Genomic DNA, 26,263 nt, shown 5'->3' on the forward strand with positions numbered 1-26,263 from the left:
TCACTGACAGGTTTCTGTGCCAATGCACCACACAACCAATAAACAATAGCGACTTTGGGCACTCCCAATATCTCTGGTTTGTGTTTTCAACACCACAATAAATACGTAGACTATGTCAATCTCAACAAACAGAAAATGTATTCTGCGTGTCATGTAAAATGCTTGTTGTTTTGTAATAGATGTCTCTTTCCATTCATCAAATGTCCACTAGTTTGGATTGATTGATTTAAACGACTTTATTTGTCAGTGAAAAACCATACATATACATACTGTTCAAAAGTTTGGGGTCACTTAGAAATGTCCTTGTTTTTTTGAAATATATATATATATATTTTTTTGTCCATTTAAAATAACATCAAATTGATCAGAAATACAGTGTAGACATTGTTCATGTTGTAAATGACTGTTGTAGCTGGAAACGGCACATTGTTTATGGAATATCTACATAGGCGTACAGAGGCCCATTATCAGCAACCATCTCTGTTCCAATGGCACGTGGTGTTAGCTAATCTAAGTTTAACATTTTAAAAGGCTAATTGATCATTAGAAAACCCTTTTGCAATTATATTAGCACAGCTGAAAACTGCTGTTCTGATTAAAGAAGCAATAAAACGGGCCTTTGAACTAGTTGAGTATCTGGAACATCAGTTTTTGTGGGTTAGATTACAGGCTCTAAATGGCCAGAAACAAAGACCTTTCTTCTGAAACTCATCAGTCTATTCTTGTTCTGAGAAATGAAGGCTACTCCATGCGAGAAATTGCAGAGAAACTGAAGATCTCATACAATGCTGCATACTACTCCTTTCACAGAATAGCGCAAACTGGCACTAACCAGAATAGAAAGAGTGGGAGGCCCTGGTGCACAACTGAGCAAGAGGACAAGTACATTAGAGTGTCTAGTTTGAGATATAGACGCCTCACAAGTCCTCATCAAGTTGCTGTTGCTTTTGTCCTACGGGAAAAACAAATGCTATTTGTTGAATATAAGGAATACAGTAATAGATTTTGAAAAGCTGAAATTCTCCCCTTTTGAAGGAAACCACTTTTATTCACCCTCCTTGACAGTTATGACAGGGAGACAAATCAGCTGTAAATGGCTTAACCTGTAGCCAAGGCTTTGTAGCCTATATGGTTAATTATTATTTTTATTCATTTTTTTTAAACCTTTATTTAACTAGGCAAGTCATTTAAGAACGAATTCTTATTTTCAATGACGGCCTAAAAACAGTGGGTTAACTGCCTGTTCAGGGGTAGAATGACAGATTTGTACCATGTCAGCTCGGGGGTTTGAACTTGCAACCTTTCGGGTTACTAGTCCAACGCTCTAACCACTAGGCTACTAGTCCAACGCTCTAACCACTAGGCTACTAGTCCAACGCTCTAACCACGAGGCTACTAGTCCAACGCTCTAACCACTAGGCTACTAGTCCAACGCTCTAACCACTAGGCTACTAGTCCAACGCTCTAACCACGAGGCTACTAGTCCAACGCTCTAACCACGAGGCTACTAGTCCAACGCTCTAACCACTAGGCTACTAGTCCAACGCTCTCACCACTAGGCTACTAGTCCAACGCTCTAACCACTAGGCTACTAGTCCAACGCTCTAACCACTAGGCTACTAGTCCAACGCTCTAACCACTAGGCTACTAGTCCAACGCTCTAACCACTCGGCTACTAGTCCAACGCTCTAACCACTAGGCTACTAGTCCAACGCTCTAACCACTAGGCTACTAGTCCAACGCCCTCACCACTAGGCTACTAGTCCAACGCTCTAACCACTAGGCTACTAGTCCAACGCTCTAACCACTAGGCTACTAGTCCAACGCTCTAACCACGAGGCTACTAGTCCAACGCTCTAACCACGAGGCTACTAGTCTAACCACGAGGCTACTAGTCCAACGCTCTAACCACGAGGCTACTAGTCCAACGCTCTAACCACGAGGCTACTAGTCCAACGCTCTAACCACGAGGCTACTAGTCCAACGCTCTAACCACGAGGCTACTAGTCCAACGCTCTAACCACGAGGCTACTAGTCCAACGCTCTAACCACGAGGCTACTAGTCCAACGCTCTAACCACGAGGCTACTAGTCCAACGCTCTAACCACGAGGCTACTAGTCCAACGCTCTAACCACGAGGCTACTAGTCCAACGCTCTAACCACGAGGCTACTAGTCCAACGCTCTAACCACGAGGCTACTAGTCCAACGCTCTAACCACGAGGCTACTAGTCCAACGCTCTAACCACGTACTAGTCAACGCTCTAACCACGAGGCTACTAGTCCAACGCTCTAACCACTAGGCTACTAGTCCAACGCTCTAACCACTAGGCTACTAGTCCAACGCTCTAACCACTAGGCTACTAGTCCAACGCTCTAACCACGGGCTACTAGTCCAACGCTCTAACCACGAGGCTACTAGTCAACGCTCTAACCACGAGGCTACTAGTCCAACGCTCTAACCACGAGGCCACTAGTCCAACGCTCTAACCACTAGGCCACTAGTCCAACGCTCTAACCACTAGGCCACTAGTCCAACGCTCTAACCACTAGGCTACTAGTCCAACGCTCTAACCACTAGGCTACTAGTCCAACGCTCTAACCACTAGGCTACTAACGCTCAACCACTAGGCTACTAGTCCAACGCTCTAACCACTAGGCTACTAGTCCAACGCTCTAACCACTAGGCTACTAGTCCAACGCTCTAACCACTAGGCTACTAGTCCAACGCTCTAACCACTAGGCTACTAGTCCAACGCTCTAACCACTAGGCTACTAGTCCAACGCTCTAACCACTAACCACTAGTCCAACGCTCTAACCACTAGGCTACTAGTCCAACGCTCTAACCACTAGGCTACTAGTCCAACGCTCTAACCACTAGGCTACTAGTCCAACGCTCTAACCACTAGGCTACTAGTCCAACGCTCTAACCACTAGGCTACTAGTCCAACGCTCTAACCACTAGGCTACTAGTCCAACGCTCTAACCACTAGGCTACTAGTCAACGCTCTAACCACTAGGCTACTAGTCCAACGCTCTAACCACTAGGCTACTAGTCCAACGCTCTAACCACTAGGCTACTAGTCCAACGCTCTAACCACTAGGCTACTAGTCCAACGCTCTAACCACTAGGCTACTAGTCCAACGCTCTAACCACTAGGCTACTAGTCCAACGCTCTAACCACTAGGCTACTAGTCCAACGCTCTAACCACTAGGCTACTAGTCCAACGCTCTAACCACTAGGCTACTAGTCCAACGCTCTAACCACTAGGCTACTAGTCCAACGCTCTAACCACTAGGCTACTAGTCCAACGCTCTAACCACTAGGCTACTAGTCCAACGCTCTAACCACTAGGCTACTAGTCCAACGCTCTAACCACTAGGCTACTAGTCCAACGCTCTAACCACTAGGCTACTAGTCCAACGCTCTAACCACGAGGCTACTAGTCCAACGCTCTAACCACTAGGCTACTAGTCCAACGCTCTAACCACTAGGCTACTAGTCCAACGCTCTAACCACTGGGCTACTAGTCCAACGCTCTAACCACTGGGCTACTAGTCCAACGTCCCACTGGGCTACTAGTCGCTCTAACCACTAGGCTACTAGTCCAACGCTCTAACCACTAGGCTACTAGTCCAACGCTCTAACCACTAGGCTACTAGTCCAACGCTCTAACCACTAGGCTACTAGTCCAACGCTCTAACCACTAGGCTACTAGTCCAACGCTCTAACCACTAGGCTACTAGTCCAACGCTCTAACCACTAGGCTACTAGTCCAACGCTCTAACCACTAGGCTACTAGTCCAACGCTCTAACCACTAGGCTACTAGTCCAACGCTCTAACCACTAGGCTACTAGTCCAACGCTCTAACCACGAGGCTACTAGTCCAACGCTCTAACCACGAGGCTACTAGTCCAACGCTCTAACCACTAGGCTACTAGTCCAACGCTCTAACCACGAGGCTACTAGTCCAACGCTCTAACCACTAGGCTACTAGTCCAACGCTCTAACCACAAGGCTACTAGTCCAACGCTCTAACCACTAGGCTACTAGTCCAACGCTCTAACCACTAACTAGTCCAACGCTCTAACCACTAGGCTACTAGTCCAACGCTCTAACCACTAGGCTACTAGTCCAACGCTCTAACCACTAGGCTACTAGTCCAACGCTCTAACCACTAGGCTACTGGTCCAACGCTCTAACCACTAGGCTACTAGTCCAACGCTCTAACCACTAGGCTACTAGTCCAACGCTCTAACCACTCAGGCTACTAGTCCAACGCTCTAACCACTGGGCTACTAGTCCAACGCTCTAACCACTAGGCTACTAGTCCAACGCTCTAACCACTAGGCTACTAGTCCAACGCTCTAACCACTAGGCTACTAGTCCAACGCTCTAACCACTAGGCTACTAGTCCAACGCTCTAACCACTAGGCTACTAGTCCAACGCTCTAACCACTAGGCTACTAGTCCAACGCTCTAACCACTAGGCTACTAGTCCAACGCTCTAACCACTAGGCTACTAGTCCAACGCTCTAACCACTAGGCTACTAGTCCAACGCTCTAACCACTAGGCTACTAGTCCAACGCTCTAACCACTAGGCTACTAGTCCAACGCTCTAACCACTAGGCTACTAGTCCAACGCTCTAACCACTAGGCTACTAGTCCAACGCTCTAACCACGAGGCTACTAGTCCAACGCTCTAACCACTAGGCTACTAGTCCAACGCTCTAACCACTAGGCTACTAGTCCAACGCTCTAACCACTAGGCTACTAGTCCAACGCTCTAACCACTAGGCTACTAGTCCAACGCTCTAACCACTAGGCTACTAGTCCAACGCTCTAACCACTAGGCTACTAGTCCAACGCTCTAACCACTAGGCTACTAGTCCAACGCTCTAACCACGAGGCTACTAGTCCAACGCTCTAACCACTAGGCTACTAGTCCAACGCTCTAACCACTAGGCTACTAGTCCAACGCTCTAACCACTAGGCTACTAGTCCAACGCTCTAACCACTAGGCTACTAGTCCAACGCTCTAACCACTAGGCTACTAGTCCAACGCTCTAACCACTAGGCTACTAGTCCAACGCTCTAACCACTAGGCTACTAGTCCAACGCTCTAACCACTAGGCTACTAGTCCAACGCTCTAACCACTAGGCTACTAGTCCAACGCTCTAACCACTAGGCTACTAGTCCAACGCTCTAACCACTAGGCTACTAGTCCAACGCTCTAACCACTAGGCTACTAGTCCAACGCTCTAACCACTAGGCTACTAGTCCAACGCTCTAACCACGAGGCTACTAGTCCAACGCTCTAACCACTAGGCTACTAGTCCAACGCTCTAACCACTAGGCTACTAGTCCAACGCTCTAACCACTAGGCTACTAGTCCAACGCTCTAACCACTAGGCTACTAGTCCAACGCTCTAACCACTAGGCTACTAGTCCAACGCTCTAACCACTAGGCTACTAGTCCAACGCTCTAACCACTAGGCTACTAGTCCAACGCTCTAACCACTAGGCTACTAGTCCAACGCTCTAACCACTAGGCTACTAGTCCAACGCTCTAACCACTAGGCTACTAACGTCTAACCACGGCTACTAGTCCAACCAACCACTAGGCTACTAGTCCAACGCTCTAACCACTAGGCTACTAGTCCAACGCTCTAACCACTAGGCTACTAGTCCAACGCTCTAACCACTAGGCTACTAGTCCAACGCTCTAACCACTAGGCTACTAGTCCAACGCTCTAACCACTAGGCTACTAGTCCAACGCTCTAACCACTAGGCTACTAGTCCAACGCTCTAACCACTAGGCTACTAGTCCAACGCTCTAACCACTAGGCTACTAGTCCAACGCTCTAACCACTAGGCTACTAGTCCAACGCTCTAACCACTAGGCTACTAGTCCAACGCTCTAACCACTAGGCTACTAACGCTCTAACCACTAGGCTACTAGTCCAACGCTAACCACTAGGCTCCCAACGCTCTAACCACGAGGCTACTAGTCCAACGCTCTAACCACGAGGCTACTAGTCCAACGCTCTAACCACGAGGCTACTAGTCCAACGCTCTAACCACGAGGCTACTAGTCCAACGCTCTAACCACGAGGCTACTAGTCCGCTCTAACCACGAGGCTACTAGTCCAACGCTCTAACCACGAGGCTACTAGTCCAACGCTCTAACCACGAGGCTACTAGTCCAACGCTCTAACCACGAGGCTACTAGTCCAACGCTCTAACCACTAGGCTACTAGTCCAACGCTCTAACCACTAGGCTACTAGTCCAACGCTCTAACCACTAGGCTACTAGTCCAACGCTCTAACCACTAGGCTACTGTCCAACGCTCTAACCACTAGGCTCCCAACGCTCTAACCACTAGGCTACTAGTCCAACGCTCTAACCACGAGGCTACTAGTCCAACGCTCTAACCACTAGGCTACTAGTCCAACGCTCTAACCACTAGGCTACTAGTCCAACGCTCTAACCACTAGGCTACTAGTCCAACGCTCTAACCACTAGGCTACTAGTCCAACGCTCTAACCACTAGGCCACTAGTCCAACGCTCTAACCACTAGGCTACTAGTCCAACGCTCTAACCACTAGGCTACTAGTCCAACGCTCTAACCACTAGGCTACTAGTCCAACGCTCTAACCACTAGGCTACTAGTCCAACGCTCTAACCACTAGGCTACTAGTCCAACGCTCTAACCACTAGGCTAAACCACTAGGCTACTAGTCCAACGCTCTAACCACTAGGCTACTAGTCCAACGCTCTAACCACTAGGCTACTAGTCCAACGCTCTAACCACTAGGCTACTAGTCCAACGCTCTAACCACTAGGCTACTAGTCCAACGCTCTAACCACTAGGCTACTAGTCCAACGCTCTAACCACTAGGCTACTAGTCCAACGCTCTAACCACTAGGCTACTAGTCCAACGCTCTAACCACTAGGCTACTAGTCCAACGCTCTAACCACTAGGCTACTAGTCCAACGCTCTAACCACTAGGCTACTAGTCCAACGCTCTAACCACTAGGCTACTAGTCCAACGCTCTAACCACGAGGCTACTAGTCCAACGCTCTAACCACTAGGCTACTAGTCCAACGCTCTAACCACTAGGCTACTAGTCCAACGCTCTAACCACTAGGCTACTAGTCCAACGCTCTAACCACTAGGCTACTAGTCCAACGCTCTAACCACTAGGCTACTAGTCCAACGCTCTAACCACTAGGCTACTAGTCCAACGCTCTAACCACTAGGCTACTAGTCCAACGCTCTAACCACGAGGGCTACTAGTCCAACGCTCTAACCACTAGGCTACTAGTCCAACGCTCTAACCACTAGGCTACTAGTCCAACGCTCTAACCACTAGGCTACTAGTCCAACGCTCTAACCACTAGGCTACTAGTCCAACGCTCTAACCACTAGGCTACTAGTCCAACGCTCTAACCACGAGGCTACTAGTCCAACGCTCTAACCACTGGGCTACTAGTCCAACGCTCTAACCACTGGGCTACTAGTCCAACGCTCTAACCACTGGGCTACTAGTCCAACGCTCTAACCACTGGCTACTAGTCCAACGCTCTAACCACTAGGCTACTAGTCCAACGCTCTAACCACTAGGCTACTAGTCCAACGCTCTAACCAACGCAACCACTAGGCTACTAGTCCAACGCTCTAACCACTAGGCTACTAGTCCAACGCTCTAACCACTAGGCTACTAGTCCAACGCTCTAACCACTAGGCTACTAGTCCAACGCTCTAACCACGAGGCTACTAGTCCAACGCTCTAACCACGAGGCTACTAGTCCAACGCTCTAACCACGAGGCTACTAGTCCAACGCTCTAACCACGAGGCTACTAGTCCAACGCTCTAACCACGAGGCTACTAGTCCAACGCTCTAACCACGAGGCTACTAGTCCAACGCTCTAACCACGAGGCTACTAGTCCAACGCTCTAACCACAAGGCTACTAGTCCAACGCTCTAACCACTAGGCTACTAGTCCAACGCTCCCACTAGGCTACTAGTCCAACGCTCTAACCACTAGGCTACTAGTCCAACGCTCTAACCACTAGGCTACTAGTCCAACGCTCTAACCACTAGGCTACTAGTCCAACGCTCTAACCACTAGGCTACTAGTCCAACGCTCTAACCACTAGGCTACTAGTCCAACGCTCTAACCACTAGGCTACTAGTCCAACGCTCTAACCACTAGGCTACTAGTCCAACGCTCTAACCACTAGGCTACTAGTCCAACGCTCTAACCACTAGGCTACTAGTCCAACGCTCTAACCACTAGGCTACTAGTCCAACGCTCTAACCACTAGGCTACTAGTCCAACGCTCTAACCACTAGGCTACTAGTCCAACGCTCTAACCACTAGGCTACTAGTCCAACGCTCTAACCACTAGGCTACTAGTCTACGCTAACCACTAGGCTACGTCCAACGCTAACCACTAGGCTACTAGTCCAACGCTCTAACCACTAGGCTACTAGTCCAACGCTCTAACCACTAGGCTACTAGTCCAACGCTCTAACCACTAGGCTACTAGTCCAACGCTCTAACCACGAGGCTACTAGTCCAACGCTCTAACCACTAGGCTACTAGTCCAACGCTCTAACCACTAGGCTACTAGTCCAACGCTCTAACCACTAGGCTACTAGTCCAACGCTCTAACCACTAGGCTAGTCCAACGCTCTAACCACTAGGCTACTAGTCCAACGCTCTAACCACTAGGCTACTAGTCCAACGCTCTAACCACTAGGCTACTAGTCCAACGCTCTAACCACTAGGCTACTAGTCCAACGCTCTAACCACTAGGCTACTAGTCCAACGCTCTAACCACTAGGCTACTAGTCCAACGCTCTAACCACTAGGCTACTAGTCCAACGCTCTAACCACTAGGCTACTAGTCCAACGCTCTAACCACTAGGCTACTAGTCCAACGCTCTAACCACTAGGCTACTAGTCCAACGCTCTAACCACTAGGCTACTAGTCCAACGCTCTAACCACTAGGCTACTAGTCCAACGCTAACCACTAGGCTACTAGTCCAACGCTCTAACCACTAGGCTACTAGTCCAACGCTCTAACCACTAGGCTACTAGTCCAACGCTCTAACCACTAGGCTACTAGTCCAACGCTCTAACCACTAGGCTACTAGTCCAACGCTCTAACCACTAGGCTACTAGTCCAACGCTCTAACCACTAGGCTACTAGTCCAACGCTCTAACCACTAGGCTACTAGTCCAACGCTCTAACCACGAGGCTACTAGTCCAACGCTCTAACCACTAGGCTACTAGTCCAACGCTCTAACCACTAGGCTACTAGTCCAACGCTCTAACCACTAGGCTACTAGTCCAACGCTCTAACCACTAGGCTACTAGTCCAACGCTCTAACCACTAGGCTACTAGTCCAACGCTCTAACCACTAGGCTACTAGTCCAACGCTCTAACCACTAGGCTACTAGTCCAACGCTCTAACCACTAGGCTACTAGTCCAACGCTCTAACCACTAGGCTACTAGTCCAACGCTCTAACCACTAGGCTACTAGTCCAACGCTCTAACCACTAGGCTACTAGTCCAACGCTCTAACCACTACTAGTCCAACGCTCTAACCACTAGGCTACTAGTCCAACGCTCTAACCACTAGGCTACTAGTCCAACGCTCTAACCACTAGGCTACTAGTCCAACGCTCTAACCACTAGGCTACTAGTCCAACGCTCTAACCACTAGGCTACTAGTCCAACGCTCTAACCACTAGGCTACTAGTCCAACGCTCTAACCACTGGGCTACTAGTCCAACGCTCTAACCACTAGGCTACTAGTCCAACGCTCTAACCACTAGGCTACTAGTCCAACGCTCTAACCACTAGGCTACTAGTCCACCAACCACTAGGCTACTAGTCCAACGCTCTAACCACGAGGCTACTAGTCCAACGCTCTAACCACTAGGCTACTAGTCCAACGCTCTAACCACTAGGCTACTAGTCCAACGCTCTAACCACGAGGCTACTAGTCCAACGCTCTAACCACTAGGCTACTAGTCCAACGCTCTAACCACTAGGCTACTAGTCCAACGCTCTAACCACGAGGCTACTAGTCCAACGCTCTAACCACTAGGCTACTAGTCCAACGCTCTAACCACGAGGCTACTAGTCCAACGCTCTAACCACTAGGCTACTAGTCCAACGCTCTAACCACTAGGCTACTAGTCCAACGCTCTAACCACTAGGCTACTAGTCCAACGCTCTAACCACTAGGCTACTAGTCCAACGCTCTAACCACTAGGCTACTAGTCCAACGCTCTAACCACTAGGCTACTAGTCCAACGCTCTAACCACTGGGCTACTAGTCCAACGCTCTAACCACTGGCTACTAGTCCAACGCTCTAACCACTAGGCTACTAGTCCAACGCTCTAACCACTAGGCTACTAGTCCAACGCTCTAACCACGAGGCTACTAGTCCAACGCTCTAACCACTAGGCTACTAGTCCAACGCTCTAACCACGAGGCTACTAGTCCAACGCTCTAACCACTAGGCTACTAGTCCAACGCTCTAACCACTAGGCTACTAGTCCAACGCTCTAACCACTAGGCTACTAGTCCAACGCTCTAACCACGAGGCTACTAGTGCAACGCTCTAACCACTAGGCTACTAGTCCAACGCTCTAACCACTAGGCTACTAGTCCAACGCTCTAACCACTAGGCTACTAGTCCAACGCTCTAACCACTAGGCTACTAGTCCAACGCTCTAACCACTAGGCTACTAGTCCAACGCTCTAACCACTAGGCTACTAGTCCAACGCTCTAACCACTAGGCTACTAGTCCAACGCTCTAACCACTAGGCTACTAGTCCAACGCTCTAACCACTAGGCTACGCTGCCACATTGGTTCCAATCTGCCACAATATCAACGTTTCCAGCTACGGTATTCATGGGGATAGTAGGTCTAGTTGGACAAGGCTATCTGAATGTGCACAAGATGGAAGTTAGAGGTAGCCTAAATATGAATTATTTAATAGAAGAAAAAAAACTATTATGTGGCTAAAATGTCTGTGACTAAAACTACACTAAAATAGTTTTAGTCGACTGATAATAACTAAAACTAACGAAGAATGAAATTACTAAAATGTGACTAAGACTAAAAGGTATTTTAAGATAAAAATCTAAAATAGCTGCCAAAATTCACACGGGTCGTTACCTGGCCTCCAGATGCATCTGGCAGAGGGCGGGACTCCACAGTAAAGGCCCTCGTGCCATTTTCCGAACAGCCGACGCACCACCTTCCCCTCTTGGTCCATCACAAACCCTTGAACCTCATTCACATTAGAACTCCAGTAATTTCCCTACAAGCAAAATGAGACAACAGTAACATTGCGATCATAAGATACATAACATCCATCATCCACTAGCAAGGAAACAATATAGACAATTAAAATGTCCAAATTGTGGTCAGCCAAGATATGTGATAGATGCTCCAACAGGGATGGCTATTTCTCAGCACATAATTGTCTTTGGACTTCATAGTGATTTTATGGGACTTATTCCACTGCCGAGTTCACCGTCAAGAAAATTGCAATGGAGGTCGCTTAAAGCCTTGTTAACATGAACCATTCTCTCTTAACACCTCCCTTCGCATGCATTGGTAGTGTTGCTAGAGACACCTTCCAGAGGAAGACCTCAGAAACCCAGGTCTCCCTTCGCATGCATTGGTAGTGTTGCTAGAGACACCTTCCAGAGGAAGACCTCAGAAACCCAGGTCTTCCTTCGCATGCATTGGTAGTGTTGCTAGAGACACCTTCCAGAGGAAGACCTCAGAAACCCAGGTCTTCCTTCGCATGCATTGGTAGTGTTGCTAGAGACACCTTCCAGAGGAAGACCTCAGAAACCCAGGTCTTCCTTCGCATGCATTGGTAGTGTTGCTAGAGACACCTTCCAGAGGAAGACCTCAGAAACCCAGGTCTCCCTTCGCATGCATTGGTAGTGTTGCTAGAGACACCTTCCAGAGGAAGACCTCAGAAACCCAGGTGAGCTTAATCTGGTTGTGTTTAACAGGAACCACATAAGCGCAACTGAGGTGCCTAATGAATAATAATGACGCATTTGTGCCTAATGATGTCTTACCTTGACGAAGGTAAGTTTGCAGATACAGGCGCTGCTTTTGGTGTTTCTAACGGTGATCTCTCCGTAGTGTTCGATCCACCTTCTCCCGCTTAGGATGTTGTGCACGCAGGTGGTGACCTTGTTCCATTCATAGTGGTCCCCAAAGCTGAACGACACAACAGCAGCAGTCAGGATATCTACAGTAATCACATGACAGTTATGAAGTCTGTCTGTGTCTTTAAGATGAAAACCGGGCCACATAATCACACAGAAGTGTTCGAAGTCTCACAAGCTAAATAGCAGGGCCTGTGGAATCTCATTTTCTGAGGCATAGACACTTGCGATGTACTATAATCTATGTGCTTATTCAGCAACCTTCACACATCCCTTCCCGCTCTTCTGTCTAAGTGATTCATTTCCCAAACCCTGTCAAGGGGCACTTTAATAGGGCGGACAGTAGCTCTGTAAAGCTTCCAGGGACCCAGAGTGGAGTGATGACTGTGGCAGGGGAAGGCTAGCAGGGACCTGAAGGCTTCAAGAAGGTAAGGCCACTGTTATGGATGTACCTCCTATAGTAAGTGACAGTGGGGATATGTCTTGAGGATGGACTGTGTGTGTGTGTGTGTGTGTGTGTGTGTGTGTGTGTGTGTGTGTGTGTGTGTGTGTGTGTGTGTGTGTGTGTGTGTGTGTGTGTGTGTGTGTGTGTGTGTGTGTGTGTGTGTGTGTGTGTGTGTGTGTGGTGTGTGTGGTGTGTGTGTGGATTACCTTGGAAGGATAACATTAACGGTGCCAATTGGGAGGATTTCCATTGATTTCCCCCAGAATTTGTTTTTCCATCTGACGTCTGAGAAGAAGATCGGCAGAATTAACCACCAATGTACCATCTTGTTGCAAAATGAAAAACCATGACCTCATTGAGGAAGTGCGCGTGTGACCCTGTAATTCAACAGGTAACGTACCTTGCAAGAAGGTGAACTTGTTGGAATCAGCGTGACAAGCTGATATGGGTGGATGGTGGCTCACCTTCAAGAGATAATCAAACGTCATAACAATCAGTGACAATACTGGCAGATCATTGCCTCTTAGAGGAATTCATTTTAGGTCCAGATACAAAAGCAGCCACTTCATTCTAGAACCATTCTTAACGTGTTGTGAGAAGAAGAGGGTGAGTCATTATATCGTGACTATCAGGCGGACTGGGCAACCAGTAACAGCTAACGCCAGCACTGAGGCTAAGTGCAAACTAGGTTCAGTCAAGGCCAGTCATTCAGGTTCTCAGTCGAGCCAGTCATTCAGGTTCTCAGTCGGGCCAGTCATTCAGGTACAGCCAGTCATTCAGGTTCAGTCAGGCCAGTCAGTGAGGTTCAGTGAGGTTCAGTCAGTCAGGTTCAGTCAGTCAGGTTCAGTCAGGCCAGGTTCAGTCAGGCCAGTCAGGTTCAGTCAGGTTCAGTCAGTCAGGTTCAGTCAGTCAGACCAGTCAGGTTCAGTCAGGCAAGTCAGGTTCAGTCAGGCCAGTCAGTCAGGTTCAGTCAGGCCAGGTTCAGTCAGGCCAGTCAGGTTCAGTCAGGTTCAGTCAGGCCAGTCAGGTTCAGTCAGACAGGTTCAGTCCAGTCAGGTTCAGTCAGACCAGTCAGGTTCAGTCAGGCCAGTCAGGTTCAGTCAGACCAGTCAGGTTCAGTCAGACCAGTCAGGTTCAGTCAGGTTCAGTCAGGCCAGTCAGGTTCAGTCAGACCAGTCAGTCAGGCCAGTCAGGTTCAGTCAGTCAGGTTCAGTCAGGCCAGTCAGGTTCAGTCAGTCAGGTTCAGTCAGGTTCAGTCAGTCAGGTTCAGTCAGTCAGGTCAGGGAGAATAGCTGAGAGATGACAACAACAGGGTCCCCATCATAAAGAGAGAGAAGAGGGCAGAATGACAGCCTTCCCTGGACCTGACCCTGGACTTAGACCTGATACTGGACTTGGACCTGACCCTGGACTTGGACCTGACCCTGGACCTGACCCTGGACTTGGACCTGACCCTGGACCTGACCCTGGATCTGACCCTGGACCTACTCTAACAGCAGACTGGGACAGTCTTTCTTTAAGCACTCTGAAAGACTAAAGACCTGACAGGATCAGTCTGCAGCACAATACAATACAATGCTGCAACCTGCAGCTCATGTTAGTTATAAATGGACCTTACCGACTCCAGTGCATGGAAGAGAACGGGCACATTTGACCTGGTCTCAGAAATCCCAGACCAAGGGAACAATGGTACCAAGGGAACAATGGTACCAAGGAAACGATGGTACCAAGGAAACAATGGTACCAAGGAAACAATGGTACCAAGGAAACAATGGTACCAAGGAAACAATGGTACCAAGGAAACAATGGTACCAAGGAAACGATGGTACCAAGGAAACAATGGTACCAAGGAAACAATGGTACCAAGGAAACAATGGTACCAAGGAAACAATGGTACCAAGGAAACAATGGTACATTGTGGGAGGCAACCAGTCTGTCTATAGAGACTACATTTGGCCCTGTTTTTTTTGTTTAGGGACATTTACAGTATTTATTCATTTAGAGACAACGTATACAACGTATGGGGGGGTTAAAGGTATTGGTAAATACGCCAGAGCCTGTATTCATAGGAGTAGATGATCTAGGATCAGGTTTCACCGTGTCCATTCATTATAATCTAAAAATGCAGTACTGTGGGAACCTACCTGCTCAGCGATAAAACACATGCCCTTGTCCTCACGGATACATTCATACGTCTCTCCCAGTAAAGGGTTGAATGGCTTACTTCCCGCTCTGTAGTACGTGGAGGAGTATCCTGAGATGACGAACGCTGCCATAATGGCCTGTAGCAGAGAAAAAAAATACACAAACTACATAAAACATATGTAACAGTATAATTTTCGACCGTCCCCTCGCCCATTCCCAGGGCGCGAACCAGGGACCCTCTGCACACATCAACAACTGACACCCACGAAGCATCGTTACCCATCGCTCCACAAAAGCCGCGGCCCTTGCAGAGTAAGGGGAACCACTGCTTCAAGTTCTCAGATCAAAGTGACGTCACCGATTGAAACACTATTTAGCGCGCACCACCGCTAAGCTAGCGTTTCACATCCGTTACACATACACAATGTCTTCAATGCCTTACATTAATATGGCTGCTGTCGTTACACTGAAACACAAATTCTCCTTTTCTGAAAGTTATGCATGAATCATTTGTGCATCAAATACTGCATGGTACCATTAAGTAACAGCAGCTAAACCCCTGGAACATCCTGGTTTACAACAGCCCAGTAATGAAATGTCATAGTCTTTTATCTAACAAGTCCAACATGTTTGTATTCACACACCGTCCTGTTATGATAACTAAGTCAGTGGAAGGACAGATGTGAGATTGAACAAGGTCGACAGCTGCATCAGAGCATGATATTTCTGGCCTTTGTCTCTGGAAGCCTTCAGAATGTTTACTTTGGGCTTGTCCCTGTCAACGCCAGAGCAGCGCACACAGATATAGACAAACTAACATGTCTGTCAGTACCAGTGACTGGATCACGCTGTATGGGTTAGTGGTGGGAGACACTGGGTCACGCTGTATGGGTTAGTGGTGGGAGACACTGGGTCACGCTGTATGGGTTAGTGGTGGGAGACACTGGGTCACGCTGTATGGGTTAGTGGTGGGAGACACTGGGTCACGCTGTATGGGTTAGTGGTGGGAGACACTGGGTCACGCTGTATGGGTTAGTGATGGGAGACACTGGGTCACGCTGTATGGGTTAGTGATGGGAGACACTGGGTCACGCTGTATGGGTTAGTGGTGGGAGACACTGGGTCACGCTGTATGGGTTAGTGGTGGGAGACACTGGGTCACGCTGTATGGGTCAGTGGTGGGAGACACTGGGTCACGCTGTATGGGTCAGTGGTGGGAGACACTGGGTCACGCTGTATGGGTTAGTGGTGGGAGACACTGGGTCACGCTGTATGGGTTAGTGGTGGGAGACACTGGGTCACGCTGTATGGGTTAGTGGTGGGAGACACTGGGTCACGCTGTATGGGTTAGTGGTGGGAGACACTGGGTCACGCTGTATGGGTTAGTGGTGGGAGACACTGGGTCACGCTGTATGGGTTAGTGGTGGGAGACACTGGGTCACGCTGTATGGGTTAGTGGTGGGAGACACTGGGTCACGCTGTATGGGTTAGTGGTGGGAGACACTGGGTCACGCTGTATGGGTTAGTGGTGGGAGACACTGGGTCACGCTGTATGGGTTAGTGATGGGAGACACTGGGTCACGCTGTATGGGTCAGTGGTGGGAGACACTGGGTCACGCTGTATGGGTTAGTGGTGGGAGACACTGGGTCACGCTGTATGGGTTAGTGGTGGGAGACACTGGGTCACGCTGTATGGGTCAGTGGTGGGAGACACTGGGTCACGCTGTATGGGTCAGTGATGGGAGGCACTGGGTCACGCTGTATGGGTCAGTGATGGGAGGCACTGGGTCACGCTGTATGGGTCAGTGGTGGGAGACACTGGGTCACGCTGTATGGGTCAGTGATGGGAGGCACTGGGTCACGCTGTATGGGTCAGTGGTGGGAGGCACTGGGTCACGCTGTATGGGTCAGTGATGGGAGGCACTGGGTCACGCTGTATGGGTCAGTGGTGGGAGACACTGGGTCACGCTGTATGGGTTAGTGGTGGGAGACACTGGGTCACGCTGTATGGGTTAGTGGTGGGAGACACTGGGTCACGCTGTATGGGTTAGTGGTGGGAGACACTGGGTCACGCTGTATGGGTTAGTGGTGGGAGGCACTGGGTCACGCTGTATGGGTCAGTGGTGGGAGGCACTGGGTCACGCTGTATGGGTTAGTGGTGGGAGACACTGGGTCACGCTGTATGGGTCAGTGGTGGGAGACACTGGGTCACGCTGTATGGGTCAGTGATGGTAGACACTGGGTCACGCTGTATGGGTTAGTGATGGTAGACACTGGGTCACGCTGTATGGGTTAGTGATGGTAGACACTGGGTCACGCTGTATGGGTTAGTGATGGTAGACACTGGGTCACGCTGTATGGGTTAGTGATGGTAGACACTGGGTCACGCTGTATGGGTTAGTGATGGTAGACACTGGGTCACGCTGTATGGGTTAGTGATGGTAGACACTGGGTCACGCTGTATGGGTTAGTGATGGTAGACACTGGGTCACGCTGTATGGGTTAGTGATGGTAGACACTGGGTCACGCTGTATGGGTTAGTGATGGGAGACACTGGGTCACGCTGTATGGGTTAGTGATGGGAGACACTGGGTCACGCTGTATGGGTTAGTGATGGGAGACACTGGGTCACGCTGTATGGGTTAGTGATGGGAGACACTGGGTCACGCTGTATGGGTTAGTGATGGGAGACACTGGGTCACGCTGTATGGGTCAGTGGTGGGAGACACTGGGTCACGCTGTATGGGTTAGTGGTGGGAGACACTGGGTCACGCTGTATGGGTCAGTGGTGGGAGACACTGGGTCACGCTGTATGGGTTAGTGGTGGGAGACACTGGGTCACGCTGTATGGGTTAGTGATGGGAGACACTGGGTCACGCTGTATGGGTCAGTGATGGGAGACACTGGGTCACGCTGTATGGGTCAGTGATGGGAGACACTGGGTCACGCTGTATGGGTTAGTGGTGGGAGACACTGGGTCACGCTGTATGGGTTAGTGATGGGAGACACTGGGTCACGCTGTATGGGTCAGTGGTGGGAGACACTGGATCACGCTGTATGGGTTAGTGGTGGGAGACACTGGGTCACGCTGTATGGGTTACTGATGGGAGACACTGGGTCACGCTGTATGGGTTAGTGGTGGTAGACACTGGGTCATGCTGTATGGGTCAGTGACCATGCTGGTCATTTATGAACATTTGAACATCTTGGCCATGTTCTGTTATAATCTCCACCCGGCACAGCCAGAAGAGGACTGGCCACCCCACATAGCCTGGTTTCCTCTCTAGGTTTCTTCCTTGGTTCTGGCCTTTCTAGGGAGTTTTCTCTAGCCACTGTGCTTCTACAGCTGCATTGCTTGCTGTTTGGGGTTTTAGGCTGGGTTTCTGTACAGCACTTTGAGATATCAGCTGATGTAAGAAGGACTATATAAATACATTTGATTTGATTTGTATGGGTTAGTGATGGGAGACACTGGGTCACGCTGTATGGGTTAGTGGTGGGAGACACTGGGTCATGCTGTATGGGTTAGTGATGGGAGACACTGGGTCACGCTGTATGGGTTAGTGATGGGAGACACTGGGTCACGCTGTATGGGTCAGTGGTGGGAGACACTGGGTCACGCTGTATGGGTTAGTGGTGGGAGACACTGGGTCACGCTGTATGGGTCAGTGGTGGGAGACACTGGGTCACGCTGTATGGGTTAGTGGTGGGAGACACTGGGTCACGCTGTATGGGTTAGTGGTGGGAGACACTGGGTCACGCTGTATGGGTCAGTGATGGGAGACACTGGGTCACGCTGTATGGGTCAGTGATGGGAGACACTGGGTCACGCTGTATGGGTTAGTGGTGGGAGACACTGGGTCACGCTGTATGGGTTAGTGATGGGAGACACTGGGTCACGCTGTATGGGTCAGTGGTGGGAGACACTGGATCACGCTGTATGGGTTAGTGGTGGGAGACACTGGGTCACGCTGTATGGGTTACTGATGGGAGACACTGGGTCACGCTGTATGGGTTAGTGGTGGTAGACACTGGGTCATGCTGTATGGGTCAGTGACCATGCTGGTCATTTATGAACATTTGAACATCTTGGCCATGTTCTGTTATAATCTCCACCCGGCACAGCCAGAAGAGGACTGGCCACCCCACATAGCCTGGTTTCCTCTCTAGGTTTCTTCCTTGGTTCTGGCCTTTCTAGGGAGTTTTCTCTAGCCACTGCTTCTACAGCTGCATTGCTTGCTGTTTGGGGTTTTAGGCTGGGTTTCTGTACAGCACTTTGAGATATCAGCTGATGTAAGAAGGACTATATAAATACATTTGATTTGATTTGTATGGGTTAGTGATGGGAGACACTGGGTCACGCTGTATGGGTTAGTGGTGGGAGACACTGGGTCATGCTGTATGGGTTAGTGATGGGAGACACTGGGTCACGCTGTATGGGTTAGTGATGGGAGACACTGGGTCACGCTGTATGGGTTAGAGGTGGGAGGCACTGGGTCACGCTGTATGGGTCAGTGGTGGGAGGCACTGGGTCACGCTGTATGGGTTAGTGATGGGAGACACTGGGTCACGCTGTATGGGTTAGTGGTGGGAGGCACTGGGTCACGCTGTATGGGTCAGTGATGGGAGACACTGGGTCACGCTGTATGGGTTAGTGGTGGGAGACACTGGGTCACGCTGTATGGGTTAGTGGTGGGAGACACTGGGTCACGCTGTATGGATTAGTGGTGGGAGACACTGGGTCACGCTGTATGGGTTAGTGGTGGGAGACACTGGGTCACGCTGTATGGGTCAGTGGTGGGAGACACTGGGTCACGCTGTATGGGTTACTGATGGGAGACACTGGGTCACGCTGTATGGGTTAGTGATGGGAGACACTGGGTCACGCTGTATGGGTTACTGATGGGAGACACTGGGTCACGCTGTATGGGTTACTGATGGGAGACACTGGGTCACGCTGTATGGGTTAGTGGTGGGAGACACTGGGTCACGCTGTATGGGTTAGTGGTGGGAGACACTGGGTCACGCTGTATGGGTTACTGATGGGAGACACTGGGTCACGCTGTATGGGTTAGTGATGGGAGACACTGGGTCACGCTGTATGGGTTAGTGATGGGAGGCACTGGGTCACGCTGTATGGGTCAGTGGTGGTAGACACTGGGTCACGCTGTATGGGTCAGTGGTGGGAGACACTGGGTCACGCTGTATGGGTCAGTGGTGGGAGACACTGGGTCACGCTGTATGGGTCAGTGATGGTAGACACTGGGTCACGCTGTATGGGTCAGTGGTGGGAGACACTGGGTCACGCTGTATGGGTTAGTGATGGGAGGCACTGGGTCACGCTGTATGGGTCAGTGGTGGGAGACACTGGGTCACGCTGTATGGGTTAGTGATGGGAGACACTGGGTCACGCTGTATGGGTCAGTGATGGGAGACACTGGGTCACGCTGTATGGGTCAGTGGTGGGAGACACTGGGTCACGCTGTATGGGTCAGTGGTGGGAGACACTGGGTCACGCTGTATGGGTTAGTGGTGGGAGGCACTGGATCACGCTGTATGGGTTAGTGATGGGAGACACTGGGTCACGCTGTATGGGTTAGTGATGGGAGACACTGGGTCACGCTGTATGGGTCAGTGATGGGAGGCACTGGGTCACGCTGTATGGGTTAGTGGTGGGAGACACTGGGTCACGCTGTATGGGTCAGTGGTGGGAGACACTGGGTCACGCTGTATGGGTCAGTGGTGGGAGACACTGGGTCACGCTGTATGGGTTAGTGGTGGGAGGCACTGGGTCACGCTGTATGGGTTAGTGGTGGGAGACACTGGGTCACGCTGTATGGGTTAGTGATGGGAGGCACTGGGTCACGCTGTATGGGTCAGTGGTGGGAGGCACTGGGTCACGCTGTATGGGTTAGTGATGGGAGACACTGGGTCACGCTGTATGGGTTAGTGATGGGAGACACTGGGTCACGCTGTATGGGTCAGTGATGGTAGACACTGGGTCACGCTGTATGGGTCAGTGATGGGAGACACTGGGTCACGCTGTATGGGTTAGTGATGGTAGACACTGGGTCACGCTGTATGGGTTAGTGATGGTAGACACTGGGTCACGCTGTATGGGTTAGTGATGGTAGACACTGGGTCACGCTGTATGGGTTAGTGATGGGAGACACTGGGTCACGCTGTATGGGTTAGTGATGGTAGACACTGGGTCACGCTGTATGGGTTAGTGATGGTAATGTCTATGGTTGCTAATGCATCCTAATATAAAGAGGTTTTACATCATCTGATGAGTCTCTGTGGTATGTTTCCTCTGTGTGAGCTGGTTGACTGGGTCACATCATCACTAAGAGTTACAGTAATGTGCCATTTTGTCATAGCTTGTGGTGGTAGAGAATGCAGAGTTATAATGGTGGCCTTTTCAGAACTGTAACCATGAAGCTTTATACGACTCAGAGGGGTGAGTCTTTGGGCCGTACCATGAGTTCATACTCAGAGGGGTGAGTCTTTGGCCGTACCATGAGTTCATACTCAGAGGGGTGAGTGTTTGGGCCGTACCATGCCTTCATACACAGAGGTGAGTGCATGGGCCGTACCATGCGTTCATACTCAGAGGGGTGAGTGTTTGGGCCGTACCATGAGTTCATACTCAGAGGGGTGAGTCTTTGGCCGTACCATGAGTTCATACTCAGAGGGGTGAGTGTTTGGGCCGTACCATGCCTTCATACACAGAGGTGAGTGCATGGGCCGTACCATGCGTTCATAAGGGTCCTCCGTATCGGCAGCCCTGTCTAGTAGCTCAGTGTACTCCAGCTCTTCACACATGTGCTGCAGGGTGTTGAGGGGCTCGTTGAGCTCCACGGGCATGGACACCTTGGACAGGTCCTTCCCTATGTTGTTCCTCAGGATGTTCCACAGGTTGATGTTGCTGCAGTCTGGCGAGGGGGCGGGGAGACACGGGCGCCGCCCGTTACGGAAGGCACTTCCAGCCAGGTCTCCGTTCGGCACTGAAACCAGAAGAAAGTACAGTACTGTCACGGACCATCATCGGGACTGACGACTGTCTGAACGACAAGGCCTCGTCAAATCCTCATCCTTGCCACTCATCGTAGCCACAGGTAGTTCACGACTGAAACATAGTAGAAGGATGACGGGTTAGAATAGAAGATGGAGGCGTTCCTGCACTTCACACTGATAGCTTTCATAAGCCTCGAGTGCAGCTGTTGACACACAGTGAGGCCTGCGAGGTCAATCCCCTCCTCACACACACACACTGTAATGGAAGGAGAGGCATTTTTGGAAAGCTGAGGAGGACCTACTTTGTCTGGAGACGTTATCAGTCACGCTGGCATTGTCTTCTGAAATGTTATCACTCACATCGCTGACGTATGATTCATCGTCTGAGGCCTAGAGGGTTAGAGGAAGACCACAGAGCCACTGAGTCAGTACACACAGTACACACACAGTACACACAGTACAGTACAGTACAGTACAGTACACACACACAGTAAAGTACACACACACAGTACAGTAACACACACACAGTACAGTACACACACACACACACACAGTACAGTACACACACACACAACACACACACAGTAAAGTACACACACACAGTACAGTAACACACACACACAGTACACACAGTACAGTACACACACACACAGTACAGTACACACACACAGTAAAGTACACACACACAGTACAGTAACACACACACAGTACACACAGTACAGTACAGTACAGTACAGTACAGTACAGTACAGTACAGTACACACACACAGTACAGTACAGTACACACACACACACAGTACAGTACAGTATACACACACACACAGTACAGTACAGTACACACACACACACACACACACACACACACACACAGTACAGTACACACACACACACACAGTACAGTACAGTACACACACACACACACACACACAGTACAGTACACACACACACAGTACAGTACACACACACGCACAAACACAGTACAGTACACACACACACGTACAGTACAGTACACACACAGTACAGTACACAGTACAGTACACTACAGTACACACACACACACACACACACACACAGTACACACACAGTACAGTACACACACAGTACAGTACAGTACACAGTACAGTACACACACAGTACAGTACACACACACACAGTACAGTACACACACACACACACACACACACACACACACACACACACACACACACACACACACACAATACAGTACACACAGTACAGTACAGTACACACACACACACACACACACACACACACACACACACACACACACACACACACACACACACACACACACACACACACACACACACACACACAGTACAGTACACACACACACAGTACAGTACACACACACACACAGTACAGTACACACACACACAGGACAGTACAGTACACACGTACAGTACAGTACACACACACACTGCATTTTGCCAGTGACTAACAAACTGCAGTCAGTGCTTGCTATCTCTTCTCTCTCTTTCTGCAGTCACCACAAGATGAGACACTGCAGCATTTCCACTTTACATATATAGTAACATACAATGATCTTACTGACGGTACCAGAGAATAGCAGATTGTGGCTGTTGGTAGTAATGGCCTCTAATGCAGTACAGTCGGCTGCTGGAAGAGGGTTTATTGACCAACAGAACTCTGCTGGTTTGAATAGGGCCAGGCCCCTGAGGCAGAGGGTTTATTGACCAACCGCACTCTGCTGGTTTGAATAGGGCCAGGCCCCTGAGGCAGAGGGTTTATTGACCAACAGAACTCTGCTGGTTTGAATAGGGCCAGGCCCCTGAGGCAGAGGGTTTGGCTCTAGCCTGGTGATGGATCTCCGTGGTGAGTAAGCCTTCAGCAGAACTCTAGATAGCAGCACTTGGTTTTCACACCTGGGGAGCAGCCAGATAGGCCTGAAGAGTGATGGCTCTTATGGGGCCATATTGACTGATGCTCGGTACTCATGGCATTGGGTCTGTCATGGCAGTGAGTTAAAAAAAGCCAACTCTGTGGCTTAAGAACAGACAAATCATCAGACTGGAGGAAGGACCATGTGAAATTCATAAAGAAGGGCGTACCATTGAAAATGGAGTTGGTTTCATGAGAAATTGGACATGATTGGACTCAGTTAAAGGACATGACTGGACCCAGCAGCATTATAGACTAGAGACTGGAGAGTCCCCCTCTAGTTTGGAGAGGCCCCCCTCTAGTTTGGAGAGGCCCCCTCTAGTTTGGAGAGGCCCCCCTCTAGTTTGGAGAGGCCCCCCTCTAGTTTGGAGAGGCCCCCCTCTAGTTTGGAGAGGCCCCCCTCTAGTTTGGAGAGACCCCCTCTAGTTTGGAGAGGCCCCCTCTAGTTTGGAGGCCCCCTTGGAGAGTTTGGAGAGTCCCCCTCTAGTTTGGAGAGGCCCCCTCTAGTTTGGAGAGTTTGGAGAGGTCCCCCTCTAGTTTGGAGTTTTTGAGAGGCCCCCTCTAGTTTGGAGAGACCCCCTCTAGTTTGGAGAGACCCCCTTTGGAGAGACTAGTTTGGAGAGACCCCCTCTAGTTTGGAGAGACCCCCTCTAGTTTGGAGAGCCCCCTCTACTTTGGAGAGACCCCCTCTACTTTGGAGTGCCCCCCTCTAGTTTGGAGTGCCCCCTCTAGTTTGGAGAGCCCCCTCTAGTTTGGAGTGCCCCCTCTAGTTTGGAGTGCCCCCCTCTAGTTTGGAGAGCCCCCCTCCCCAGCCCTCTCTCACCTCGTTCTCTGACGAGCTGGCCGACAGCAGCACTTCCTGGGCGTCGAAGAACTCCGACACAGACTCTGACATCGATAGCCTGCTCTCATTGGACGTCTGTTGAGTCAGAGGGATTCCCCTCTGCTCACCCCCCTTTTTTAAGGAAACAGAGAAACACAATCAGTACATTGTCTTTTACTAAGTGACTTTAGGTGGCGAGACGACATAGAACTGAACTGTGTGAAAGTGGAGACGGTGGAGACCCAGCAGTCATTGGAGACTTAATTCTTCCTTTATTCCTGGTAGGATCACATTGTTTTTTTTTCCATTTACCTTGACGTCAGGCTCAGCACAACTTTAATGATCAGTGAGCTCACCTGCCAAGACATACTGGAAACACCATCTTTCTTTAAGGACAGGAATCAATACCCTAATTGGTAAACGCAGTAAAGCAGAGGATACACAATGTTTTCCAGTTAACTAAAGCTACTTGTCCAGCTCTACAACAGGATGTATAACACCACAGAGGAGATAAACACAAGATCACTATTCTCCCTGACGTCACCTGGTAGCTACCAGCTGGCTGCCATAAGCACACCCAGCACTGCAATGGCAAGTGTCCTGCACTTCAGGGACAAGGACAACAAAACAACAACTTGATCCAGTAGAAGACGTAGCTAGCTACCTCATCAGGACTGGTGATGAGGTTCACACTGATGGTTTGTTCAGACAGGACCGACTCAGAGTGGATGCGGCCCAGTCGGGTTTTAAGCTCAGCGTTTTGGGACAGGGCCTGAAATGAGGAGAAATACTAATCAATCACTAATCTGTCAGCTGGATGAGAGGGGTGGAGAGAGGAATACAGAACTAAACAGATAAACATCACAACTGGATCTATATTCTACAGCTCTACATTCATATTCAGCTCTACACTACATACCATGGCTGCTCTGTTTTCGTCTCACTATGTGACTATATGCAATGGATCCATTCGCAAAGAAACAGAAATCAATCTCAAGCAGTGATGAAAGTCATACCAATTCCTTTGAAACCCCTCATCTCTCCAGCCAGTACATTTCATGTTTCAAGTGCTGCACATAATATTTAAGGTGATGTAATGTGTTCTGACAAAGAAAACAACACAATTAACCATTTATAGTGACTGGTCCCAGTGCGGGAGGATTACGGGTAGTGTAGAAAGAGAATTCTAAATGAACACCTGCCGGTCTCACCTGTGACAGAGACTTCCTGAGGGTGATGACCTGGGCAGGCCGCTCTGACTGCTCCTGGTCTGAGAGAACAGATTTGATCTTCTCCTTCTCCATGGCCACTGTGTTGAACGCAGACTTCAACATGGAGTGGACTGCAAAAGACAGGAACCAGAAGTCACTTTAAACACGCTCTCTGGTTACTTACAACTCTTACTAATGGTTTCCCTACACTTTGCTGGTATGGTGTAAAGGGACGGACCGATGCAGGAGCTTCCCTGGGCTAGGCAGCAAAAACACAAATAATAATATAATAATACGTTTTAATATATACAGTGCACTCGGAAAGTATTCAGACCCCTTCACTTTTTCCACATTTTGTTACGTTACAGCCTTATTCTAAAAAATGTATTCAATTAATATTGTAGCATTGAGTCTTCTTGGGTATGACTCTACAAGCTTGACACACCTGTATTTAGGCATT

General features: G+C 49.6%; 1 protein-coding gene across 1 annotated transcript in view; it reads right to left on the reverse strand.

Moving 5' to 3' along the window:
• Nucleotides 1-26,263, reverse strand: part of LOC118386446 (oxysterol-binding protein-related protein 6-like) — a 94,371-nt gene that overhangs the window by 7,874 nt on the left and 60,234 nt on the right. Inside the window, exons 11-20 of the mRNA XM_052523023.1 lie at nt 25,804-25,934; nt 25,257-25,364; nt 24,593-24,724; nt 22,149-22,236; nt 21,583-21,836; nt 14,829-14,966; nt 13,085-13,148; nt 12,891-12,969; nt 12,147-12,291; nt 11,224-11,368 (exon numbers count right to left, since the gene is read on the reverse strand). Of these exons, the coding sequence (XP_052378983.1) occupies nt 11,224-11,368; nt 12,147-12,291; nt 12,891-12,969; nt 13,085-13,148; nt 14,829-14,966; nt 21,583-21,836; nt 22,149-22,236; nt 24,593-24,724; nt 25,257-25,364; nt 25,804-25,934 (1,284 nt within the window). The remainder of the gene's footprint in view (nt 1-11,223; nt 11,369-12,146; nt 12,292-12,890; nt 12,970-13,084; nt 13,149-14,828; nt 14,967-21,582; nt 21,837-22,148; nt 22,237-24,592; nt 24,725-25,256; nt 25,365-25,803; nt 25,935-26,263) is intronic.

Source organism: Oncorhynchus keta, chromosome 7 (genome assembly GCF_023373465.1).
Source record: "Oncorhynchus keta strain PuntledgeMale-10-30-2019 chromosome 7, Oket_V2, whole genome shotgun sequence".
NCBI lineage: Eukaryota > Metazoa > Chordata > Actinopteri > Salmoniformes > Salmonidae > Oncorhynchus > Oncorhynchus keta.